General features: G+C 39.3%; 1 protein-coding gene across 1 annotated transcript in view; it reads left to right on the top strand.

Moving 5' to 3' along the window:
* TRPA1 (transient receptor potential cation channel subfamily A member 1) overlaps positions 1-20,858 on the top strand; it is an 85,144-nt gene that overhangs the window by 46,894 nt on the left and 17,392 nt on the right. Inside the window, exons 14-22 of the mRNA XM_050940674.1 lie at positions 1,201-1,367; positions 5,290-5,383; positions 5,765-5,824; positions 12,079-12,177; positions 13,030-13,100; positions 13,671-13,818; positions 16,924-17,013; positions 17,258-17,427; positions 20,352-20,481. Coding sequence (XP_050796631.1) covers positions 1,201-1,367; positions 5,290-5,383; positions 5,765-5,824; positions 12,079-12,177; positions 13,030-13,100; positions 13,671-13,818; positions 16,924-17,013; positions 17,258-17,427; positions 20,352-20,481 — 1,029 coding nt within the window. The remainder of the gene's footprint in view (positions 1-1,200; positions 1,368-5,289; positions 5,384-5,764; positions 5,825-12,078; positions 12,178-13,029; positions 13,101-13,670; positions 13,819-16,923; positions 17,014-17,257; positions 17,428-20,351; positions 20,482-20,858) is intronic.

Raw genomic sequence — 20,858 nt, 5'->3', positions numbered from 1 at the left:
ATCATTAACACAAAATGTAAAGTACAAAGCACTTTAGACTCTACTAACTATACCACATGACCCACATAACAATGTAGCAGAATATAATAACATCATGAACTCACAATATGAAGAGCTCATAACAATGAAAGGAAACCCACCATAAATAATGACTCATCAACAAAGCTCTTCAAACCTCAAAGTCTATTCCCCCTGGCAAACCCTAGTAGCTATGCTTGCAGCTTGTTCTGAAGTTTGTCAAAACCAAGATCTTTTGGCCAGGAGAGGAATCCAGTTCCAGAGCTGAAGACCTCTTGTGGCAAATGATGCATCAACAGTTCCCTCTCAGAAACCAAGGGATGTTAAGCTCAAGCAACTGTTGTTTTACCAAAATGAGAAAGAGACAGACTTTTAGGTAGTCAGGGCTCAAAGCATTTAGGACCTGTTAGATTAAAAACAGCATTTCAGATTCCACTAGAAGCTAATTAGAAGCCATTGTGTAGTCCCTTATTTGGACATTGCTCAGAGAAGACTGGATGGGTTGATATTTGGAGAGATTCACCAAAGTGCCAAAAAGATCTAGAAGCACTTGTCTTCCTGCCCAACTAACTTGCAATTGGACTTGGGTGTCTGAGGCCTTTTAGTGCCTTTGAAAATCACAACCATTTACCTTAGTTTTATGCAAGTCACTGAGGGCAAAATCCTCCTCTCAGAGCTGTTTGCAAATAATTTCCTGCAGACCTATGCATAGTACCACACTGGTGGAAACTAACTTTGGATTCTTCTCTTCCTGACCCTCAAATATAGATTCTGTGGATCTGTTGACACAGGACAGTTTTATTTTTAACATCTTGCTTTCATTAATTGCAAAACTATGAGATGTTAATAATTAGTATCCTTTGTATACGCTTTGCCCTTTCCTACATGCAGTTTGTTTTCTCTGTACTGGTACAGGCATATACTATTAAGCGCTTGGGACAAAATTCTTTTCTTTTATACCACCACTGAAGTGATTCAGATGGTCTAGATGATACTCAGTCTTGCCATTTGTGCAGGAGACTGGCCTAGATGACCTCTCAAGGTCCCTTACAGTCCTATGTTCTATGAATTGAGAGCAGAATCTTGCCCTTGAGGAGTGGGAGGGGAGGGGGAAAGGGCTGTACATTTCTTTTAAGCATAGTGATTCCTAATAATGTTTTGGTATGTTGTCCTTCTGAAAAGAACACAGCTCTTCATCTTGCTGCCAAAGAAGGACATGCGAAAGCGGTGAGATTGCTTCTTGACAGTGGTGCCAAAATAATCTTGAACAAAGCATCAGCCTCTTTTTTCCATGAAGCAATACACAAGAGGCGTAAAGATGTAGTGTCTGCTGTCATTCTGAATAAAAGGTGAGATGCCTATACAACATTTTTTAATAGTTTCAAGATGTTTAGTGACCATTGTCTTCTCTTTGTTCGCTGGCAGTTAATGTACTGAGCATGCAATATACTATGGTTGATCAGATACGTATTTTCCATATTCAAAAGATTAATACTGATATAATACGTATAATGAGACTCGGGAGGAAATGGTATAATAATGAGCTATAGGAAGGAAATCCTCTCCATGTCAGGGAAATTGTTCAAGAACTGCAAGAAACATGACAAGAAGCCAAGAGAATGAGTAGTTCTTACTCTAGAATATGGTACTGTAATGGTACAAAGATACAGAATTTTTATCAAAGCCTGAGCACAAGTCACATAATTCCAGGGATTTAATTTAAAATTGCTGGGTAAAACTGTTGCAAATGTTTAAGTACATGAGAAAGACTCAAGGAAGAAAAGGCTGTTGCAGAGAAGCTAAATGAATTCTTTGCGTTGATCTTCACTGCAGAGGATGTGAGGGAGAATCTCACACCTGAGCCTTTCTTTTTTGGTGACAAATCCGAGGAACTATCCCAGTCTGGGGTGTCATTAGAGAAAGATTTGGAACAAATTGATAAATTAAACAGTGACAAGTCACCAGGACCAGTTGGTATTCACCCAAGAGTTCTGAAGGAACTCAGATATGAACTTGCAGAATTACTAATTGTGGTATGTAATTTATCACTCAAATCAGCCTCTGTACCAGATGACTGGTGGATAGCTAATCAGCACTGATTTTTAAGAAAAATGCTCCAGAGGCAAGCCTGGCAATTACAGGCCAATAAACCTAATCTCAGTACCAAGCAAATTGGTTGAACTTATAGTAAAGAACAGAATTATCAGGCACATAGATGAATAAGGTTTGTTGGGAACAAGTCAGCATGGCTTTTCTAAAGGGAAATCATCTCTCACCAATCTATTAGAATTTTTTGAGGGAGTCAACAAATGTGGACAAGGGTGATTCAGTGAAGCTAAGGCTAGACAACAGCAGATGGATCAATAGATAACTTCCTTGTTCTTTTCATTCTGCCTGGTTTATTTGGCACTGGCCACTTTCGGACAACAGGATACAGGGCTAGAGGGGCTATTGGTCTGACCCAGTATGCCATTCAAGAATTGTCTCATGTGGGTTCCAGGACTACCTGCTCCAAGAAACAGCCATTTAAGCTGTCAAGAAACTTTATTTCTGCGTCCTGTCCTCAGGTGACATGTACTCAGTCATTACGGGGGTAGTTGAAATCCCCCATTATTACTGAGGTTTTTTTTTATTTGTATAGCCTCTCTAATCTCCCTGAGCATTTCACAGTCACTATCACTATCCTAGTTAGGTGGTCTGTAATATATCCCTACTGCTATATTCTTATTATTAGAGCATGGAATTACTATCTATAGAGATTCTATGGTACAGTTTGGTTCATTTAAGATTTTGACTTCATTTGATTCTATGCTTTTTTTCACATATAGTCCAACTCCTCCACCAGCATGAGCTGTTCTGTCCTTCTGATATATTTTGTATCTTGGTATTACCAATTGCCATTGATTATCCTCATTCCACCAAGTTTCTGTGATGCCTGTTATATCAATATCTTCATTTAATATGAGGCATCTAGTTCACCCATCTTATTATTTAGACTTCTAGCATTTGTATATAAGCACTTAAAAAACTTTTCACATTTTAGCTGTCTGACATTACATGATACAGTTGAATGGTACTCTTTTTCATTTGACCGTTTCTCATTAGATCCTACCTCTATTTTATCATCTTTCATCCTCTCCTCCTTACTAGGATATAGAGAATCTCCATGAATAGATTGTACCAGGCAAGCAAATCACCATGCGGTTCTCCCGGTCATTGCAAACCCAGCTACTTACGTTTCTAATGATCAAATCCCCCATAGCTATTACCTGTGTCTTCCTAATAACTAGAGTTCCCACCACTGGAGAGGTATCCTCAGTATGAGAGGATACCATGGCATCATCTGGAAGGAGGGTCCCAAGTATGGGATCATTTCCCTCTGCTCCAGTTGGATGTTCTCCTTCCCTGAGGCTTCCATTCTCCTCAACAGCACAGAGGCTGTCAGACAGGGGTGGGACTGTTCTACTGTGTCCTGAAAAGTCTCGTCTATATACCTCTTTGTCTCCCTTAGCCCCTCCAGTTCAGCCACTCTGGTCTACATGGTCTCTGAGGGCCAGGAGCTCCTGGCACTGAATGCACACATATGCCACCTGCCCATAGGGCAGGTAATCATACATGCTGCACTGGATACAATAGACTGCATAGCCACCACTCTGTTGCTGGACTTGTGCCAGCATTCTCTTTTTACTCCTGCAGCTCATTCCTTTGTTGATGTTTTGTTTTTATCAGGGGGTGTTTTTGGCTTTAAGTTTAAAGACTGTTAAGTTTATATAGTTCCCACTTCCTCTCTAAACTCCCTTGCAAAACTCCCGTTAGCCACTTCTGTTCACTAGCTCCTCTGGTTGCTTAGGGGCTGGCTTTTTAAAGCCCTGATCTTCCTGAGTAGCTCAACCCTTTGGTTAAGGGTTGATGGGCTAGGCTAGGAAAACGGTCCCCCAAATAAACAGACCACATGGAATATTTCAGTAAAACAGCAAGCACACCACAAACACAAACACACATACTACAGACAACAGTCTTATCCTAAGGGTCATGTAAATGCTCCTCCTTCATCCAGAGAACTCCCTCACAAAGTCCACTGTTAACTATCATGCAGATGTGGTTGCCCCATCTCAAAAAAGATATATTGGAATTAGAAAAGTTCAGAAAAGGGCAGCAAAAATGATTAGAGATATGGAATGGCTTCCATATGAGGAGAGATTAGTAAGTCTGGGACTTTTCAACTTGGAAAAAAGACAACTAAGGGGGGATATGACTGAGGTCTATAAAATTATGACTGTTGTGGGGAAAGTAAATAAGGACATATTATTTACTCCTCATAACACAAGAACTAGAGGGCACCAAATAAACTTAATAGGCGACAGGTTTAAAACAAACAAAAGGAAGTATTTTTGAGACAAAGCACAGTCAACCTGTGGAACTTCTTGGCAGAGAATATTGTGAAGGCCAAGATTATGACAGGGTTCGAAAAAGAACTAGATACGTTCATGGAGGATAGGTACATCAATAGCTATTAGCCAGGATGGGCAGGGATGGTGTCCCCAGCATATTTGCCCGAAGCTGGGAATGGGTGACAGGAGATGGATCTCTTGATTACCTGTTCCATTCATTCCCTCTGTAGCACCTGGCACTGGCCACTGTCAGAAGACAGGATACTGGGCTAGATGGAATTTTGGTCTGACCCAGTATGACTGTTCTTATGTTCATTCTTATGTTCTTATGAGAGTTGTTGACGTTTAGATGGGACATGTTGTATACACTATCGATTTGCTAAACCTGTTGGGTCCATTTCAGGAGTGACGGAATTATACCATGAGTGATCACCACTCATGCTAAGAGTGGCAGGATGATACCCAGTATTTTTTTATTACCTTCAGAATGTTGTGAGCCCAAGATACAGACTTCTAGTATCAGTGTAGGGTTCATAATGAGTCCAAGGTTTTAAGAAGAGCTTAGTATATCCTGTGATTTGCAAAACATCACTGCTTATCAGAAAACAGGATTAAATATGACTCATTCTTAGGGAAACATTCAGGAATATTATTCAATTATGGCCTCAACAGCTGATTTTCACTTCATGGCATATACATTCATTACAGATTGTAATTTGCAGAATAATTTCTGAAATAACAGCTCATCCGGTCTAAAAATAATTAGATTTCAAAATAACATAATCCATTTTTTCTTTCATTATAAAGTTGATGTTTAGCTCCTTATCCTTTGCCGAGAGGCATAGAATTAATTCTGCACTATTTCAACTTATTCTTGCAGATGGGAAGAAGCTGTAACAACATTTTCTCACTCTTCTACTGCCAATAAGTGTCCTTTGTTGGAAATGGTTGAATATGTTCCTGAATCTTTAAAAGTAAGATTGTTTAGTCTACACATTAAGAATTTACCTCATTCTAAAAATTCTGTGAAATTTTCAAGTAAATCTGCAAGTATGAGTATTTCTAAAGACTTGACATACGCAAGTGCAAATTGTCATATACCCATGTAAACAAGGTAAAATTTCTCATTTGTTAACATATATGTACAAATATAGGTTGTGCACATCACTAAGCATGCTGTAAATGTGTATTGAATAATTATTTTTGTTAGAAGGGCTGCTGTATTGTTGAAGACCATGGACACTTTTTTTCCCCTAAAGTATGGAAATCTTCCTTTTTTTCTGAACAGTCCTAATTTTCAGCGATCATGATAATTAATTTATGCAAATTTATTGTTTTTCTTTCCACGCTGAAAGTTGGTTTTGGACAACTGTATGATTGATTCTTCAGAGGAAAAGACAAGTCGAGACTTCTATGTAAGTGGAAGAAAAAAAGTAATTAAAACTAGTACATTTTAATTATTAAAACTCTTCTTACAATAAGATATGTTATAATGTCCCTGCAATATATTATTAGTGATAAATCATTATTTAAAAATTTGGATTGTAGTAAATTGAGTGAACTTGGCACTTTTTGAACCTTGCCAAATCATCAGTGTAGTTTATATCTGCTTAAACTTGCTTACTCTGTAAAGTTTAATCCCTTTTTAACATGTTTTAGATAGTTTATATCTGGATCATTGTGCAACTGAAATTCACCAAAGGTAAGCTGAGTAAACTCGTGGGTCTGTGCTCCTGGTGTGTGATTGGCAAAAATCCCTTTAGTTTAGAATAAATAATTTAAATCACCTCATCAGTTGGTAGCATGAATTTACCTAGTACTGAGGTTCAGTGGAACCAACTGCCTCTAATTGTTTGGCTATACCATATGGTTTAATTAGACTGCAACTATCTGGGAGAACCTGGCAGATAAAAGTGTACAGTGCAGGTAAATCCATGATCATTTCAATATCTACCCAGGGGGCTTCCATTAGCCCTATCCCTTTTCCATGCTGGTTCCCAGCCAATCCACTGCTGGATCCTTGCCATCCCCCACCCTCGAATTAGGGTTAAGGTGGTATCTAAAGGAGTGGGGGTGGCTCCCTGCTGTTCTAGTCATGGCAGCCCCGAACCCCCCTATTTCCATTCGTTTAACAAACACCTCCATTAAATCCTTTACCAATCCATTTATCTGATCACTCTATCCCTTTCCTATGGAGTACTTGCACAGGACATATGCCCCATGCTTACATAATGAGTTGTGACATCATAGCCTAATTCCTGTTCCTGCTTGCCCTACCTATGCCCTACCCTACCTACCTGCTACGAGGAAGACAAAAAATCCCCCATCTTGCCTTGGTCCAGATGAGAGAGGGTTTTTCCCACCTGGCTTACTCTATATACTTTCCCCTCCCTTCTGGACTAGTCACCTGGAGGGATGATTCAGCATCCCCACATTGAGCTGCCCTTCGGCTGCACCAACATTAGTGCTTCTCTGCCTCTTAAAGAGGTACACTCCTTCCAGGGGTGGCTCTAGACGTTTCGCCGCCCCAAGCACGGCGGCATGGCGCAGGGGGTGCTCTGCTGGTCGCCGGTCCCGCGGCTCCGGTCGACCTCCCACAGGTGTGCCTGCAGAGGGTCTGCTGGTCCCGCGGCTTCGGTGGAGCCGCAGGACCAGCGGACCCTCCACAGGCACACCTGCGGGAGGTCGACCGGAGCTGCAGGACCAGCGGACCCTCTGCAGGCATGCCTCTGAAGGCACCCTGCCTGCCGCCCTCCCGGCGACCGGCAGAGCGCCCCCCACAGCATGCGCTTGGAGTACTGGGGCCTGGAGCCGCCCCTGACTCCTTCCCCCAGCAAGCCAGACAACAATCTCTCATCTTAAGATGCAGTGCGGTCATTATCATTCCCTTTTTCATTGCAGCCTGTAATGGTGTTCCTTTTACTCCCTGCTTTTGCATAGGTCTGCTGAAACAGACTTTACAGAAACACTACCATGCTACAAATTTTTCCTTGATCTATTGTAAATACAAGATGGGAGGACCCACTTTGGCTTCAAAGTAGTAGGTGTTGAAAAATCCTTTTCCAGGAGAACTCAACTGAAAATGAGTGTTCTACAAAGCTCAGGTTAAGGCTACACTGTGATGATCTTTTGCTACCACAGACACCTTGGCTGCTTTTGATGTCTGTTTCAAACTCCGTGAGAACTTCTGATCATCACTCACTGTCTTTCTTAGTATTCTAGTATCTAAGCCACAGTCAGACATGTTGAATAGCCTGGTGAATACTTGTTGTCACTTGACTTCACCTCTGTCAATCTGTGTCTGTGTATCAACGGGTTTAAGCAGTTTCCCAGTGCTTCCCCCTACCAAACTGATTCAATGTCCTCCAATTAAACTTAATGGCAACTTTCATTGACTTCAAGAGTTACATGGTTAGACCTTAGATGGTTTTGGTGGTAAAATCATGATGTGTATATTTAACATCGCTGTTTGTTCTCTCACCTTTGAAGCTGTCATCACACAATTTCATAATATGCTTCAGTACAGTCAGCATTCTTGGCTCCAGCAACTTCAGCACACGTTGTGCTGATGTCATGCCTAAAGTGTTGATGCATGTTCCTCCCGCGATGGTTCAGTAACATGAGCCAAACTGGGTTAAGAAGGAAAAGAAAGAGGATTCATGAACTCAGAATTGCAATTTAAAGGCAATAGAAGAATCTCCTTAAAATCTACACATCTATCTGGAGACAAGGGGAAGAGGTAGCTCCACACTTTGCTTTTTGGAGGAGAGCACTGCTAAAGCCATTCTATTTAAACAGGAACACACAAAAGGCTACAGACTTCATATTATGTAGTTCCTTGAACTAAAGGCCCTTTCAAATCTGATAGCAAAGTCATCTATTCAGTATATGGACCAGTTAGTGAAATATGTATGCACTTGATGCTGTCACCTTTTTATATCTACAAGGGAAGAAATGTCTTGTACCAAGGGATGCCCCTCGTATCCAGGGCCACCGAGAGTCAGTTCAGGCCCTGCTGAAAAAAAATTTTTGGGCCCCTCCCCCCATCAAGGGCAGACTGGCTAAACAGGGCTGACGAAACCGGGCCCTGGGCCCCCTTCCAAACCGCCAGGCCCTGGTAATTTGTACCAGCTCCTCCCCCACCCCCCACCCCCGTCGGCCCTACTGGTATCCCCTTTCCACCTTCTGCATGAAATTAGAACATAAGAACATAATAGCTGCCATACCAAGTCAGACTATGATCCTGTGCTTAGTAGTTGTCTCTGACAGTGGCCCATGCCAAAGCTTCAGGGCGAGTGGACAGAATAGAGTGATTAGGGAGTGATCCCCTCAGTCTTCTCTCAACTTCTGGTAGTCAGAGGTTTAGAGTTGCCCCAAGTATGAGGTTGCATTCCTATCCTCCATGAACTCATCCAGTTCTTTTTTGAACATAGTATTCTTTTGGCCATCCCATGGCAATGAGTTCCACAGGTTAGTTGTGCATTGTGTGAAAAATTTTGTATTTTTGTTTGTATTAAGCCTGAGGTGTATTAAGTTCATTTGATGCCTCCTCATTTTTGTATAGGGTAATGGGTGAATAACACTTATCTATTCACTTTTTCCACACCATTCATGATTATATAGACCTCTATTAGATCCACCTTAGTCATTTTTTTTTTTTAAGATGAAGAGCCCTAATCTTTTTAGTCTCTCCTTGTATGGAAGGTGTTCCATACCCTTGATCATTTTTGTTTATAGTAGTTGAGATTGAATTGGACGCATTCACAATTGGCTTAGCAGTTCACTGGGTGTATATAATTTTGTGTGTATATATATATACACACACAGATACATAACACACATAATTTAAATACATGCTTCCAGGTATGTTGTCTTATTTTGCTCTTTGTCCTGTTTTGAAGGTCAGTTGCTGTAATTTTCATGTTTAAAAATTGTTATAACTATAATTTAAACTTTAGCAATTTATAGGTCTTCAACTTTGCTAAGATACCTCTTGAAATGAATCTGGAATCAAAGGATATAGATTTTCCAGAATATACGCTATTTTCTTAACAATGAGTACAGACGAAATGTTCACTTTCTGAGTCAAACAGACACCTGGTTTAAGTGGTGCAGCTGTCCTCAGTGTTCATAGACTTGCATATAGATTCCAAGGCCTGAAGAGACCACTATGATCATCTGGTGTGACCTCCTGTATAACACAGGCCACAGAACTTCCCCAAAATAATTCCTAGAACAGATCTTTTAGAAGAACATCCTGTCTTGTTTTTAAAATTGTCAGTGATGGAAAATCCATCATGACCCTTGGTAAATTGTTCCCATGGTTAATTACTCTCACTGTTAAAAATTACACCATATTTCCAGTCTGAATTTGTCTAGCTGCTACTTCCAGTCTTTGGATCATGTTGAACCTTTCTCTGCTAGACTGATAAGTCCATTATCAAATATTTGTTCCCCATGTAGCTATTATAGACTAAGCAAGTCACTCCTTGAACTTCTCTTTTGAACTCAATAGATTGAGCTCTTTGAGTCTCGCTACAAGGCATGTTTTCTAATCCTTTAATTATTCTGTGGCTCTTTCTGAAACCCTCTCCAATTTATCAATATCTTTCTTGAATTGTGAGCACCACAACTGGACGCAGTATTCCAGCAGCAGTCGCACCAGTGCCAAATACAAAGTTAAAATAACCCCTCTACTATTGCTTGAGATCCCTCTGTTTATGCATCCTAGGATCCATTAGCTCTTTTGGCCACAGAGAGCTTATGTTCAGCTGATTATCCACCATGACCCCCAAATCTTTTCCAGAATCACTGTTTCCTAGGATAGACCCCTCTACCTATAAGCATGGCTTCCATTCTTTGTTCCAATATGTATACATTTCCATTTAGCCATATTAAAACATATTGTTTGCTTGCACTCCTTTTACCAAGGTCCAGATCACTCTGAATCAGTAACCTGTTTTCTTCATTATTTACCACTCCCCCAATTTTTGTGTCACTGGCATACTGTATCAGTGATGATTTTGTTTTCTTCCACATCATTGATAAAAAAAATGGTTAATAGTGTAGGGCCAAGAATTGATCCCTCCGGGACACCACTGGAAAAACACCCACTCTATGATGATTCCCCATTTACAGTTACATTTTGAGATATAGCAGTTAGCCAGTTTTTAATCCATTTAATGTGTACCATATTAATTGTATATGATTCTAGTTTTTAATCAGCATGCCATATGATACCAAGTGCAACGCCTTAGAGAAGGCTAAAGTAAATAGATTACCTTTGTCAACCAAACTTGTAATCTCATCAAAAAATATATCAGGTTAGTTTTGATAGGATCTATTTTCCATAAACCCATGTTGATATGCATTAATTACTGTACCCTCCTTTAATTCTTTATTACTTGAGTCCCATATCAGCCACTTTCATTATCTTGCTTGGGATAGATGTAAGACCTATAATTAACAAGATCATCCCGTTTATCCTTTCTAAATATTGGCACAACAGTATTAGCTTTCTTTCAGTCTTCAGGAACTTTTCCAGAGCTCCGAGACTGATTGAAAATCAGCATTAATGGTCCAGTGAGCTCCTCAGCTAACTCTTCTAAAAGTCTTGGATGCAAGTTACCTGGACCTGCTGATTTTAAAATGTCTGACCTTAATAGCTGCTGTTTAACATCCTTTAGAGATATTAGTGGAATGGAAGGAGTGTGATCATCACCATATTATGAGACTATATCATCTGTTTTTCCTTCAAATACAGGACAGAAATATTTATTGAATACTTCTGCCTTTTCTCTGTTGTTATTGATAATTCTACCACTTCCATCTTGTAATGAACCAATGTAATTGTCAGGATTATTTTTGTTCCTAGTGTATTTTAAAAACTTCTTCTTATTGTCCTTCATTCTGCTGGTCATAGCTTTCTTCTTGTGTCTCTTGGCTTCGCATATCAATTTTCTACAATTCATAACATCTGATTTATATTCATTACAATCAACTTCCCCTTTCTTCCATTTGTTGGATATTAATTTTTATAACTGCCTTCACATCCCCTCTAAACCAGTTTGTGCTTATTCCAAACCTGAATATGGCTTCTGTACATAAATTGGCACATCTTATTATCACGTCCAAAATCTAAAATGACAGTCACCTTACAGATGTCCAAGGAAGCAGGATATATTTTTAAGTCTTTGTTGCTTTTACAATTGCACTAATTTTGGATTTATATTAAAACATCTCATGTAGATTTTCACATTGGATTGTGTCCACAACATTAACAGATTGTTTGGAAAATTAATATAATACTATGTGGTTTCTTTCTTATATTACCTATATAACTTCTACCTTGTAGTTGATGCTAAAATAAAAAAAAATCTAAACAATTATTTAAAATTCTAATATTTTAAGAGTATTTTAAGATCCCATTTATTTTACTGATAGTGATGAAAATCCATAATAATCATAGCTGGTCATATAGATTTCATAGTTTTACTGAGTGATTGATAAATACAGAGTGTCCAGGTTGATAGTTATTCTGCCACAACAGTCATATTTTTTCTGAAGAATATTTAATTGTTTTTTGTTTTGTTTGCTTTGATGTACCAAGACTGAACTGCTACATCAATATTGTCATAAACACACACTAATATATGTATTTATTGTACAGATTGAATATAACTTCAGGTATCTTCAGTGTCCACTAATACTTAACAAAAAAGTAAAGGCAGATGAAGAAATTGTCTATGAACCACTTACCATTCTAAATGTAAGTTCTGTTTTTTAACTATCAAAATATTGTACATTGGTATTGTTGGAGCTAAAGTTAAGTTTTTTTCATTGTAAACCCTCTTTTCCAGGGGTTGTAACTCAGCAGTTTTAAAGCACATTGGATTGAAACTTGGGCATTAATTTGCCAGCTGAAGTTCTTATAGTTTATATAATAAATATTTTAACCAGTTATTAGGTATAGATAAAAGTTATTAACTTATTTATGCACTTCAGATATTTTGAAAGAGTACAGTGTATGTGGATGTGCATGTATCTAAGCAAACTCATCCTTCATCACTTGCAACTACATCCTGAAATGTAAACAGAATTGCAGAAAAAAACATTTCTAAGGGAGGGAACTGGCCAGGGTACAAGTTGTCATGATGTATTCACCATTTTCTTTCTTCACATGCAGATTGCAAAATGTTTTATTGATCTAAAACAAATTTCAATGTTCTCACACAACATTAGCCTCAAAGAATATTCCGTTCTTTCCAATTCAATCATAATAAAATTAGATAAATAAGATCACTTCAAATGTACTGTACCTTTCAATGGGCTAGAATTCATGTAAAGTACAGTGGTATCTTGATTATCTGATCTATCTGGGACCTGAGCCAAATGGGATAATAAAAATCCAGATAAACCAGAGAATGGGCGGTGGGAATCCCTGCTGTCGGCCCCGGGCAGTTGGTGGTTTGGTTGATATGGAGAGCCAGATAATGGAGGCTCAGATAAAGGGGATTCTAGTGTACTGAAATAGGTAGTGTAAACAACTGGTTTGTAACTGGGTCACACAACTGAATTGGATATACTGTATGTTTGATACATTTGCTTACACATTTTGTAGGCTATGGTACGTCATAATCGCATGGAGCTTCTCAATCATCCTGTATGTAGAGAATATTTGCTCATGAAGTGGTATGTATCTGTTAACTGGATCTCTAAAACAGATTTTAGAATAAATTGTATTTTTTAATCTCTTAATCAGGTTTACAATAAAATGGAATATACAAAGAAACATTACTATAAAAATGTTTATATGTCCTATGGAAAAGATTTGTTACAAAGAAAGATAATTTTAATTGTAGAATTTGTCAGTTTCACTCCCATCCAGTCACTCTGATAAGAATATTTAAATATCTCAACCATTAGCAGATAATATTCAAGCAACCTTTTTATTTTACTAGAGGCAGAAACACACCACAATCTATATTGGCACAAGTTTTATTTTCATTTCCATCACAGAAAATCTGGTGTCACTTCATTAACTTCAAAGGAAACAAGAGCAGAGTTTGGCCCAGAGACCCTAAAGGCAGCCATTAAGCCTTTGCTCACCTTGAACTCCCAGGGCAAGGCCAGTCACTAAGAATATTTATACAGTTGTATTTGCATGATTGCAACCTTAATGTGCATTTCTCCATGATCACAAAAGGACCATTGGAAATACAGCCTTCCAAATATAACCTTTTTTCATTTTTCATCTTCCAGGATGGCCTATGGGTTCCGAGCACATATTATGAACCTTGGTGTGTATTCTCTTGGTCTCATTCCTCTGACTCTTCTGGTCACCCGCATACGACCAGGAATATCTTCTAATGCAACAGAAACACATCAAACAGGACCATTAGAGTATAAGGTACTATTTTTAATTAGTTACAATATATCATTTTAAAACAAGACGATATGATAATTGAAGTGGTTTTCTAGAATTATTAGTCACTTTGCAACAATAAGGCCTATAATTATAAAACATATACATCCAAACAATCTGTTCTCATGCTGCTATTGTCCTGGAATGGGAAGTGATAACTCCTGTAGTTTAAATTCTACAGTCATTTTCCCTATTTTTACTTATTTTCTGAAAATATTACCTCTTGGGCACATTTTTTTTCAGTTTCCGTCTCTGCCCTAAGGCAGAGTGTGAACAAAAGGGATTAAGCTGCTTTTTAGTATGAAGTGACTGAAAACAATACACTTTCTCCCTTTTTCTTAAAAATAAAAAGCAGCAAAATTGGTGATGTCCAAAGTTGCAAGTTTGAAATCTGGCATGGATATATTCATGATGAAAGAGAAGTGCTTTTGAGTATTCTGGTGAACACTGGGTTTTGCTTGGCCATGTTTTGTGTCTTTGACATTCACAGGCCGCACAAGCACAGTACATTTTGCATTAAGCTCAAAAAAGATGCAGCTAAGAATGGTTGTACTGTGCATGGCTAACTCAGCTGAAGCTATAGTGAAAAATGTAGTGTAGGAATACTGTTAAGCCATTACCTCAGCTTGTGTTCATCTTGTAAGTGGTTAAAGAAATGCTCCTGCATATATTTCAAGGATTTTCAAGATTCTTTTTAAGGATTCTTCCCGCAACCCCTGGGCACTTTGTAAATTGTAAAAGTGTTGAAGAAGGGCTGCTGTGCAACAATTTGTATGATATCCTATTTGGGAAATAGAATGCTATTGCATAATAAAAGACTTAATCAAAACACATACACACAAGTAAGATTGTGTACACAGCCTTAATTTTGTCATCTGCCTACTCAGGGCTGGCTCTAGGCACCAGCACTCCAAGCATGTGCTTGGGGCAGCACTTTCCAAGGGGCAGCACTCTGGCTCCTTTTTTTTTGCTTGGGGCGCAAAAAGTCGGGAGCTGGCTCTGAGTGGAGATGAGGTGCAGCTGTGGGGAGCGTGGGGAGGCCACAAGAAGTAATCTGGGGGGGGACAGAGGAACTGCTCCCCCCCAGCTCACCTCCACTCTACTGCCGCCTGCTCCCCTAAGCGCGCCGCCGCTCCACTTCTCCCTCCTCCCTCCCAGGTTTGCTGCATGAATCAGATGTTTTGCTGCAAGCCTGGGAGGGAGAGGGGAGAAGCGGAGCGGCGGTGGTGCGCTCAGGGGAGCAGGCAGAAAGGAGGTGAGCTGCAGTGATGGGGGGCGCGGGGAGGGCCGCAGGAAGTAACCCTGGGGGGGAGCAAAGGAACCACTTTGCTCCCAGCTCACTTACGCCTCCTCTCCCAAGCGCGCCGCCGCTGCACTTCTCCCCACTCCCTCCCAGGCAAGCCTGGGAGGGAGGGTTAGGAGGGGAAATGCGGCGCTCCTGGGGTAGGAGGAGGGGCTGGGGATTTGGGGAAGGGGTTCGAAAGGGGTGAGGAAGGGGCAGACTTGGGGCAGGGCTGGGAGGGGGCATGGGAAATTTTTTTTGCTTGGGGTGGCAAAAAACTTGGCCCTGTGCTTACTTTTGAATGCTTAAACTGGTATCCAATATTCTGTTGCTATTAATAGTTGGGAATTCATTATTTATACAGCACCCTCAGTCAGCATTGTGTTTTACACACAAATAAAAAGCAATAATCTAATGGGCAGAGGAAACTAAAGAGAAGGATAGATGTTGATATACTGCGGTGAAATAAGAACCTGAAAACTAAAAGATAGAGTTGAAGGTTACAATAACAATATCAAATATATGCAACTATAATGTTTGGTGTGATGGTGGTATTGATTCTTTTCCTTTTCAGGTTTCCAGGAACACTCAAACAATGATTTTAAAATACTGCATGTTTTGTTTTATTTTGTGATGTCATGATTCCAAAATGACTATTAAGGTGAATATAAATCAACTCATGGAACAGAAAAAAAAGGGGAGAGGAAATCTACATTATATTGCAATATCTCCTCCCCACAAAAAACCCAAAACATTGAAAATAATGTTAATTTCAGTGTGTCAGTTATAGACACGGTTAATATAATTATAAATGATCAAGTGTGTCTAGGAGGAAAATCCACAACACACGGTTTGCTGGCAAGATCAGTGACAAAAACATCCAGAAACAAGACATACGGTATCTCTGTGTGTGACTTTGCAGCCAAGGCTTATGCATCTTGTGGAAGTTGCTGGACTATGTGGCTAAGTTTTGCCCTTGCTTAAAACCATGCTTCAACTCTGTAGTCAAGATATGACCAGGTGTAAGCCAAGTACTTGAGGCAGCACAGGGTATGTGAGGCAGAATTTGGCCCATGGTGTAGATTTAAAACTCATTTGTTCCTTTCAGGTAATTGTTGACACACTGACAAGGAAGTGAGAGCAGCTCTGCTGCTGGCATGTGAATGTGTCTGAGAAAACATATGACTAAGACACAGTCTGAATTTATTTAGTGAGTATGAAATTCACCAGTGATGTGGGGATGAGTGTGAGGCACTCCATGTCACTAATGTCCTTCACAGAGTCTGCATTGGGAGACATCAAGGGAGAGTAGCCAGTTAGGGGTGCCTGCACACCTTTTAAGTACCATGGAAAGGATCCCTTTGCTGGCCCTGAATACTGTAGGCCAGCATGGGAGATCATAATGGTGCAGAGATGATGGGTCACAGCTTCAGTGATTACACACATCCAGTGGCCCCAACAGTCTGTGCAAGTGGTATAGATGTGCAGTGGCTACCATTTCAGCTCATAGGCTTGAATAGCAGCTCTAGGGGGGCTGCACAGCAGTCCTAGTAACTGATTCTGAGTTGTAGGGCTGGATTTCACCTCTACAACCCCTCCACTATAGAATCTCATTGTCTGAAGTCAATGCAGATGGAGTGGATTTCACCATAAATGTTGTTAGAATATTTTTATTACTATTTTTAAATATATTCTTTTTTGTTCTGTGAAGAGTTAGCAGACTTGTCAATGCAACATGAGTGTCCTAATTAGAACTTCAGCCAAATTTCTATTTACCATTTTGTTGTCCTGTCTGGTTTCTGTTTCAGGATTCATACTTCATACGAGTATGCATGTGTTTAGTTTTCACCATGAGTTTATTTGGAATCTGCAAAGAGATATTTCAACTCTTTCAACAGGTATGTGTGTGTGTGTGTGTGTGTGTGTGTGTATATATAATTTATCATACTCTATTTGTCTTAATAATTTGTTTGATATTAAAAACACTGCTGCTTTTTCTTTTATTATCAGGGAAATCCTAATTTAGGGTTATACTCAAGATACATTAAAACTTAAGAGGACAGAAAAATAATATATAATGTATTATTTTTAATGATTTCATACTTGTCAGTATGCTAATTTTTTCTTTCTTTCAAATTCTAGAAATTGAAGTACCTGTTGGATTATTCTAATCTATTAGACTGGACAATTTATACTTCTAGCATAATCTTTGTGTCTTCCTTATTTGTTAATATCCCAACTCGCCTGCAGTGGGAATGTGGAGCAATTTCTGTATATTTATCTTGGATGAACTTCTTGCTTTATCTTCAAAGGTAAAATTTAGGTCCTGATTCTCCAAACACTTAGAATACAAACATTAATTCAGCAGGAATAATTTCATATGTAAAATTATCACACATGTATGGATTAGGCCTTTACCCTGTTTCTGTTTTCCTTAAGGAATTTTTAATTGTGATTCATTGTTTTTCATAATGAAAACTTCAAAGCACATAACACCAATTGAAGAAATAATCGATAATGTAAATAACACTCTACATATCACTTTGTAAGAAAACAAAGGATCTTCAGGTTTTTTTAGTGGTCTGAATAAAATTTTTTTAAAGTGTTATGTTGTATATCCTTTCAGCTTCAGAAAGCAGGATTTTTTTTCTTTTGCATTTTCTTTTGCATTTTCTTTTTTTTCATTTGAAAAATCTTAAAAAGAAAAATAAATCTGAAGAGAAAGATTAGTTATGCCTAATAAAAGGAAATGTTTCTTGTTTTGGGTTATATCCAGGAGAAAGCAGCCTCCACTAGCCTGTGGCAACCTGCCCTTTAGTTTTTAGCTGTTCAAACTGCCCCTCACCTGAGGAAAAGGTGCTTTTTTTGTTTTTGTTTTTTTACTCCAGAACAGCCGTGTAGTATCATTTTATGGATTAAATGAAAAAAAAATTTCCAACCTCCTATTTTAACAAGGAGCTGGGGTGGGTAAAATGTTTCCATGGCTGACTGATTGTCTATCAATACTTATATGGTCCCCATTACCATAGTGTCGGGACACCTAATAACCAGTAGTGTACTTATTCTCACAACACCCCTGTGAGCTATGGAAGTAGTTATATCTATTTAACAAATTGGAAACCCAAGACACAGAGCTATTAAGGTTATGTCTACACTGCTTTATAAACCCGGGACATTGGCTTGTGAACTCGGTGTTTCAAAGCCTGTGTTTGAACATCTACACTGCATTGTAAACCTGGGTTAACAATTGCTCAACCTGGGTCTCTCAGCTGTGCTAAGATGGCCATACTACTCTGTGCAGACCTTCTGACTCAGATCTACAGCTTGAGCTCTGTCCTCACTGCAAAATGACAGCGCTTGGGGACCTGAGTCACAGGGGGACTTGGGCTCTGACCCATGCCCCCACACCAAGATCCTAGGAGCCTGGTCCTGAGTGCTTGCTGACCCAAATCAGAATGATTTGTTTGGGGATGGAAGGGAAGCTTAGGCTCAAACCTGAGTCAGAGCCTGGTGTACAGTGTATCCCTTAAGGGTACCTCTACACTTTGAGCTGGCGATATAAATTCAAGCTTGAGAAGATGTACCTGCGTTAGCACTGATCAAGTTAGCATGTTAAAAATAAAATATAACTATAGTGGTGGAAAGGGCTAGCAGCCCTAAGTATATAACCCATGTACTCAGGGTAGCTAGCCCTCCCATTGCTGCAGCTACACTCTATTTTAGCATGCTAGCTCAGTAAGAACTAATGCAGGTATATTGCCTCCAACTGGAATTGATACCTTTAGTTTGAAGTGTAGACATTCTCTAAGGGTCTACTCTACAGCTGCTGCAGCAACACAACTATGGCACTGCAGCACCATAGCATAGATGCTTCCTACATCAACAGAAGGGTTTTTTTTTAATCTGTGTAGTTAGTCCATCCCTTTGAGAGGCAGTAGCTAGGTAGACAGAAGAATTCTGTCAACGTAGCCGCATCTACATAGGAGTTAACTCAATCTAACTATCTTGCATGGCTTACAAAATTTTTTACAGCACTGAGCAACATGGCGAGATCAATCTAATTTTTAAGTATAGACGAGGCCTAAATAGCTGGCCCAGAATCATACAAGAAGTCTGTGATAAAGCAGTGACTTGAAGCAGGGTCTCCTAAGTCTAAGTCTGGTCTCCTAACTCCTCAACCATCCTTCTTCTCCCTGGGGAAATGCTTCCTTTCCCCAAAGCACTTTTGATTTTGTATGCCTGCAGAATCTTTTAGGTATCATTTACATCAGTTGCCTAACACAATAGGCCTGACTCTTTTTTCAGTTACAGTATTTTACAGCGGTATGACTCCTTTGCCTTCAATGGAGTTACTCCTGATATACACAATGTAAAACAGAAAAAGATTAGGTCCACTATTCCTAAAATTGCTCCTCTGAGCTAATGCATAATATATCATTGGTGAAACGCTAAAGTTGGGATTTTTCCATTTGCTATGGCCCTTTTATCCTTTTATACACCGTGGCAGTATATAAGGCAGTGGGGGTGAGGCAAAGAGTGGGAGCGGGTGGTGACTTGGGACATCCACTTCTGTGCATAGGTCCAGCTTGAACCAACTGTTACATAGGCAGCCCTCTGTCACACAAAATCAGGAGGCTACAAAGGCATCTTAAAGCCATGGTAGCCTGTCTCTTGATCTCAACTGTGAGCTTTTTGCTGCAGCTTTTAGAGGCATAGCACATTTTACCCCTCTCATTGCAAAAGAAGGAAGATCTTCCAAATTGGAGAGCTGGCTTATCTCATGGTACCAGCTCTCCTTGTTTCTAGTGGCTAAGTCACATTAAAAGATGGACTGGGTTTCTAATATTAGTTTTCCATGTAATCAGTTGCTGTACATGATACAGGGGGGTTAGGCATTTTTAGATGGAAGAGAAGGTGGGATCATGAATGGGAGAGAAGACAGCCATGAGACAATCATCTTTCAATTAAAATGTGATCCACTGTATTAAAAAATCTGAGAACCCCTGTTCTAAACTTGTGACAAACTGGATTTTTTCCACTTTTGCGTGCATGAAATTAGAAAAATGTGCTGAACATTTAAAAATCTTTCCTAGAAGCAAAATGTCAACTGGGCTGATGCGTTAGGATTGTGCTCTGCTTTACAGATATGGCAGGAAAAGTAACCTGATATGGCAGGAAAAGTAACCTGTTATAGTATTTGATGGTGGTTAATTTTTACCTACAAACATTTCCTTAGATTTGAAAGCTATGGAATCTACATTGTAATGTTCTGGGAAATTCTGAGGACTTTGATTCGGATTGCTGTTGTGTTCTTTTTCCTGATATTGGCCTTTGGACTCAGCTTCTTTGTCCTTCTGTGTTCACAGGTTAGATTAATGGCATGGTTATTTGTTGTCATTGTTAGTAATACTGTTTGTGTGTTTCCTGTATTCAGATATTTGATAGATACAATTGATGAGGTACTTTAAAATTAGGACAATTTATAATGTAGGGAAAAATAATTTCTATCTTTGAAAAAAATAACATATTTATAATAATTCAGAAACCAATCCAAAACGTGCTACTGTTGTTTTTCCCTATAAAAAAATATAAAAGGATAGGTTGCCCCATAAGAACCCCAGTGTTGTTGGAGCCCTTCTTGCATAGATCTTCCCTAGGATTAAAAAAAAATTGAACAAGAAGTTCTCTGGACCCTTGATGTTCATTTTTTAATAAATCTTGGAATGCTGGGGAAGAGTACTAA

This window comes from Gopherus flavomarginatus, chromosome 2, assembly GCF_025201925.1.
Source record: "Gopherus flavomarginatus isolate rGopFla2 chromosome 2, rGopFla2.mat.asm, whole genome shotgun sequence".
In the NCBI taxonomy this organism is placed as follows: Eukaryota; Metazoa; Chordata; order Testudines; family Testudinidae; genus Gopherus; species Gopherus flavomarginatus.
Note: the sequence above shows the minus strand (reverse complement) of the source record. Positions and strands in the feature narration are given on the sequence as shown.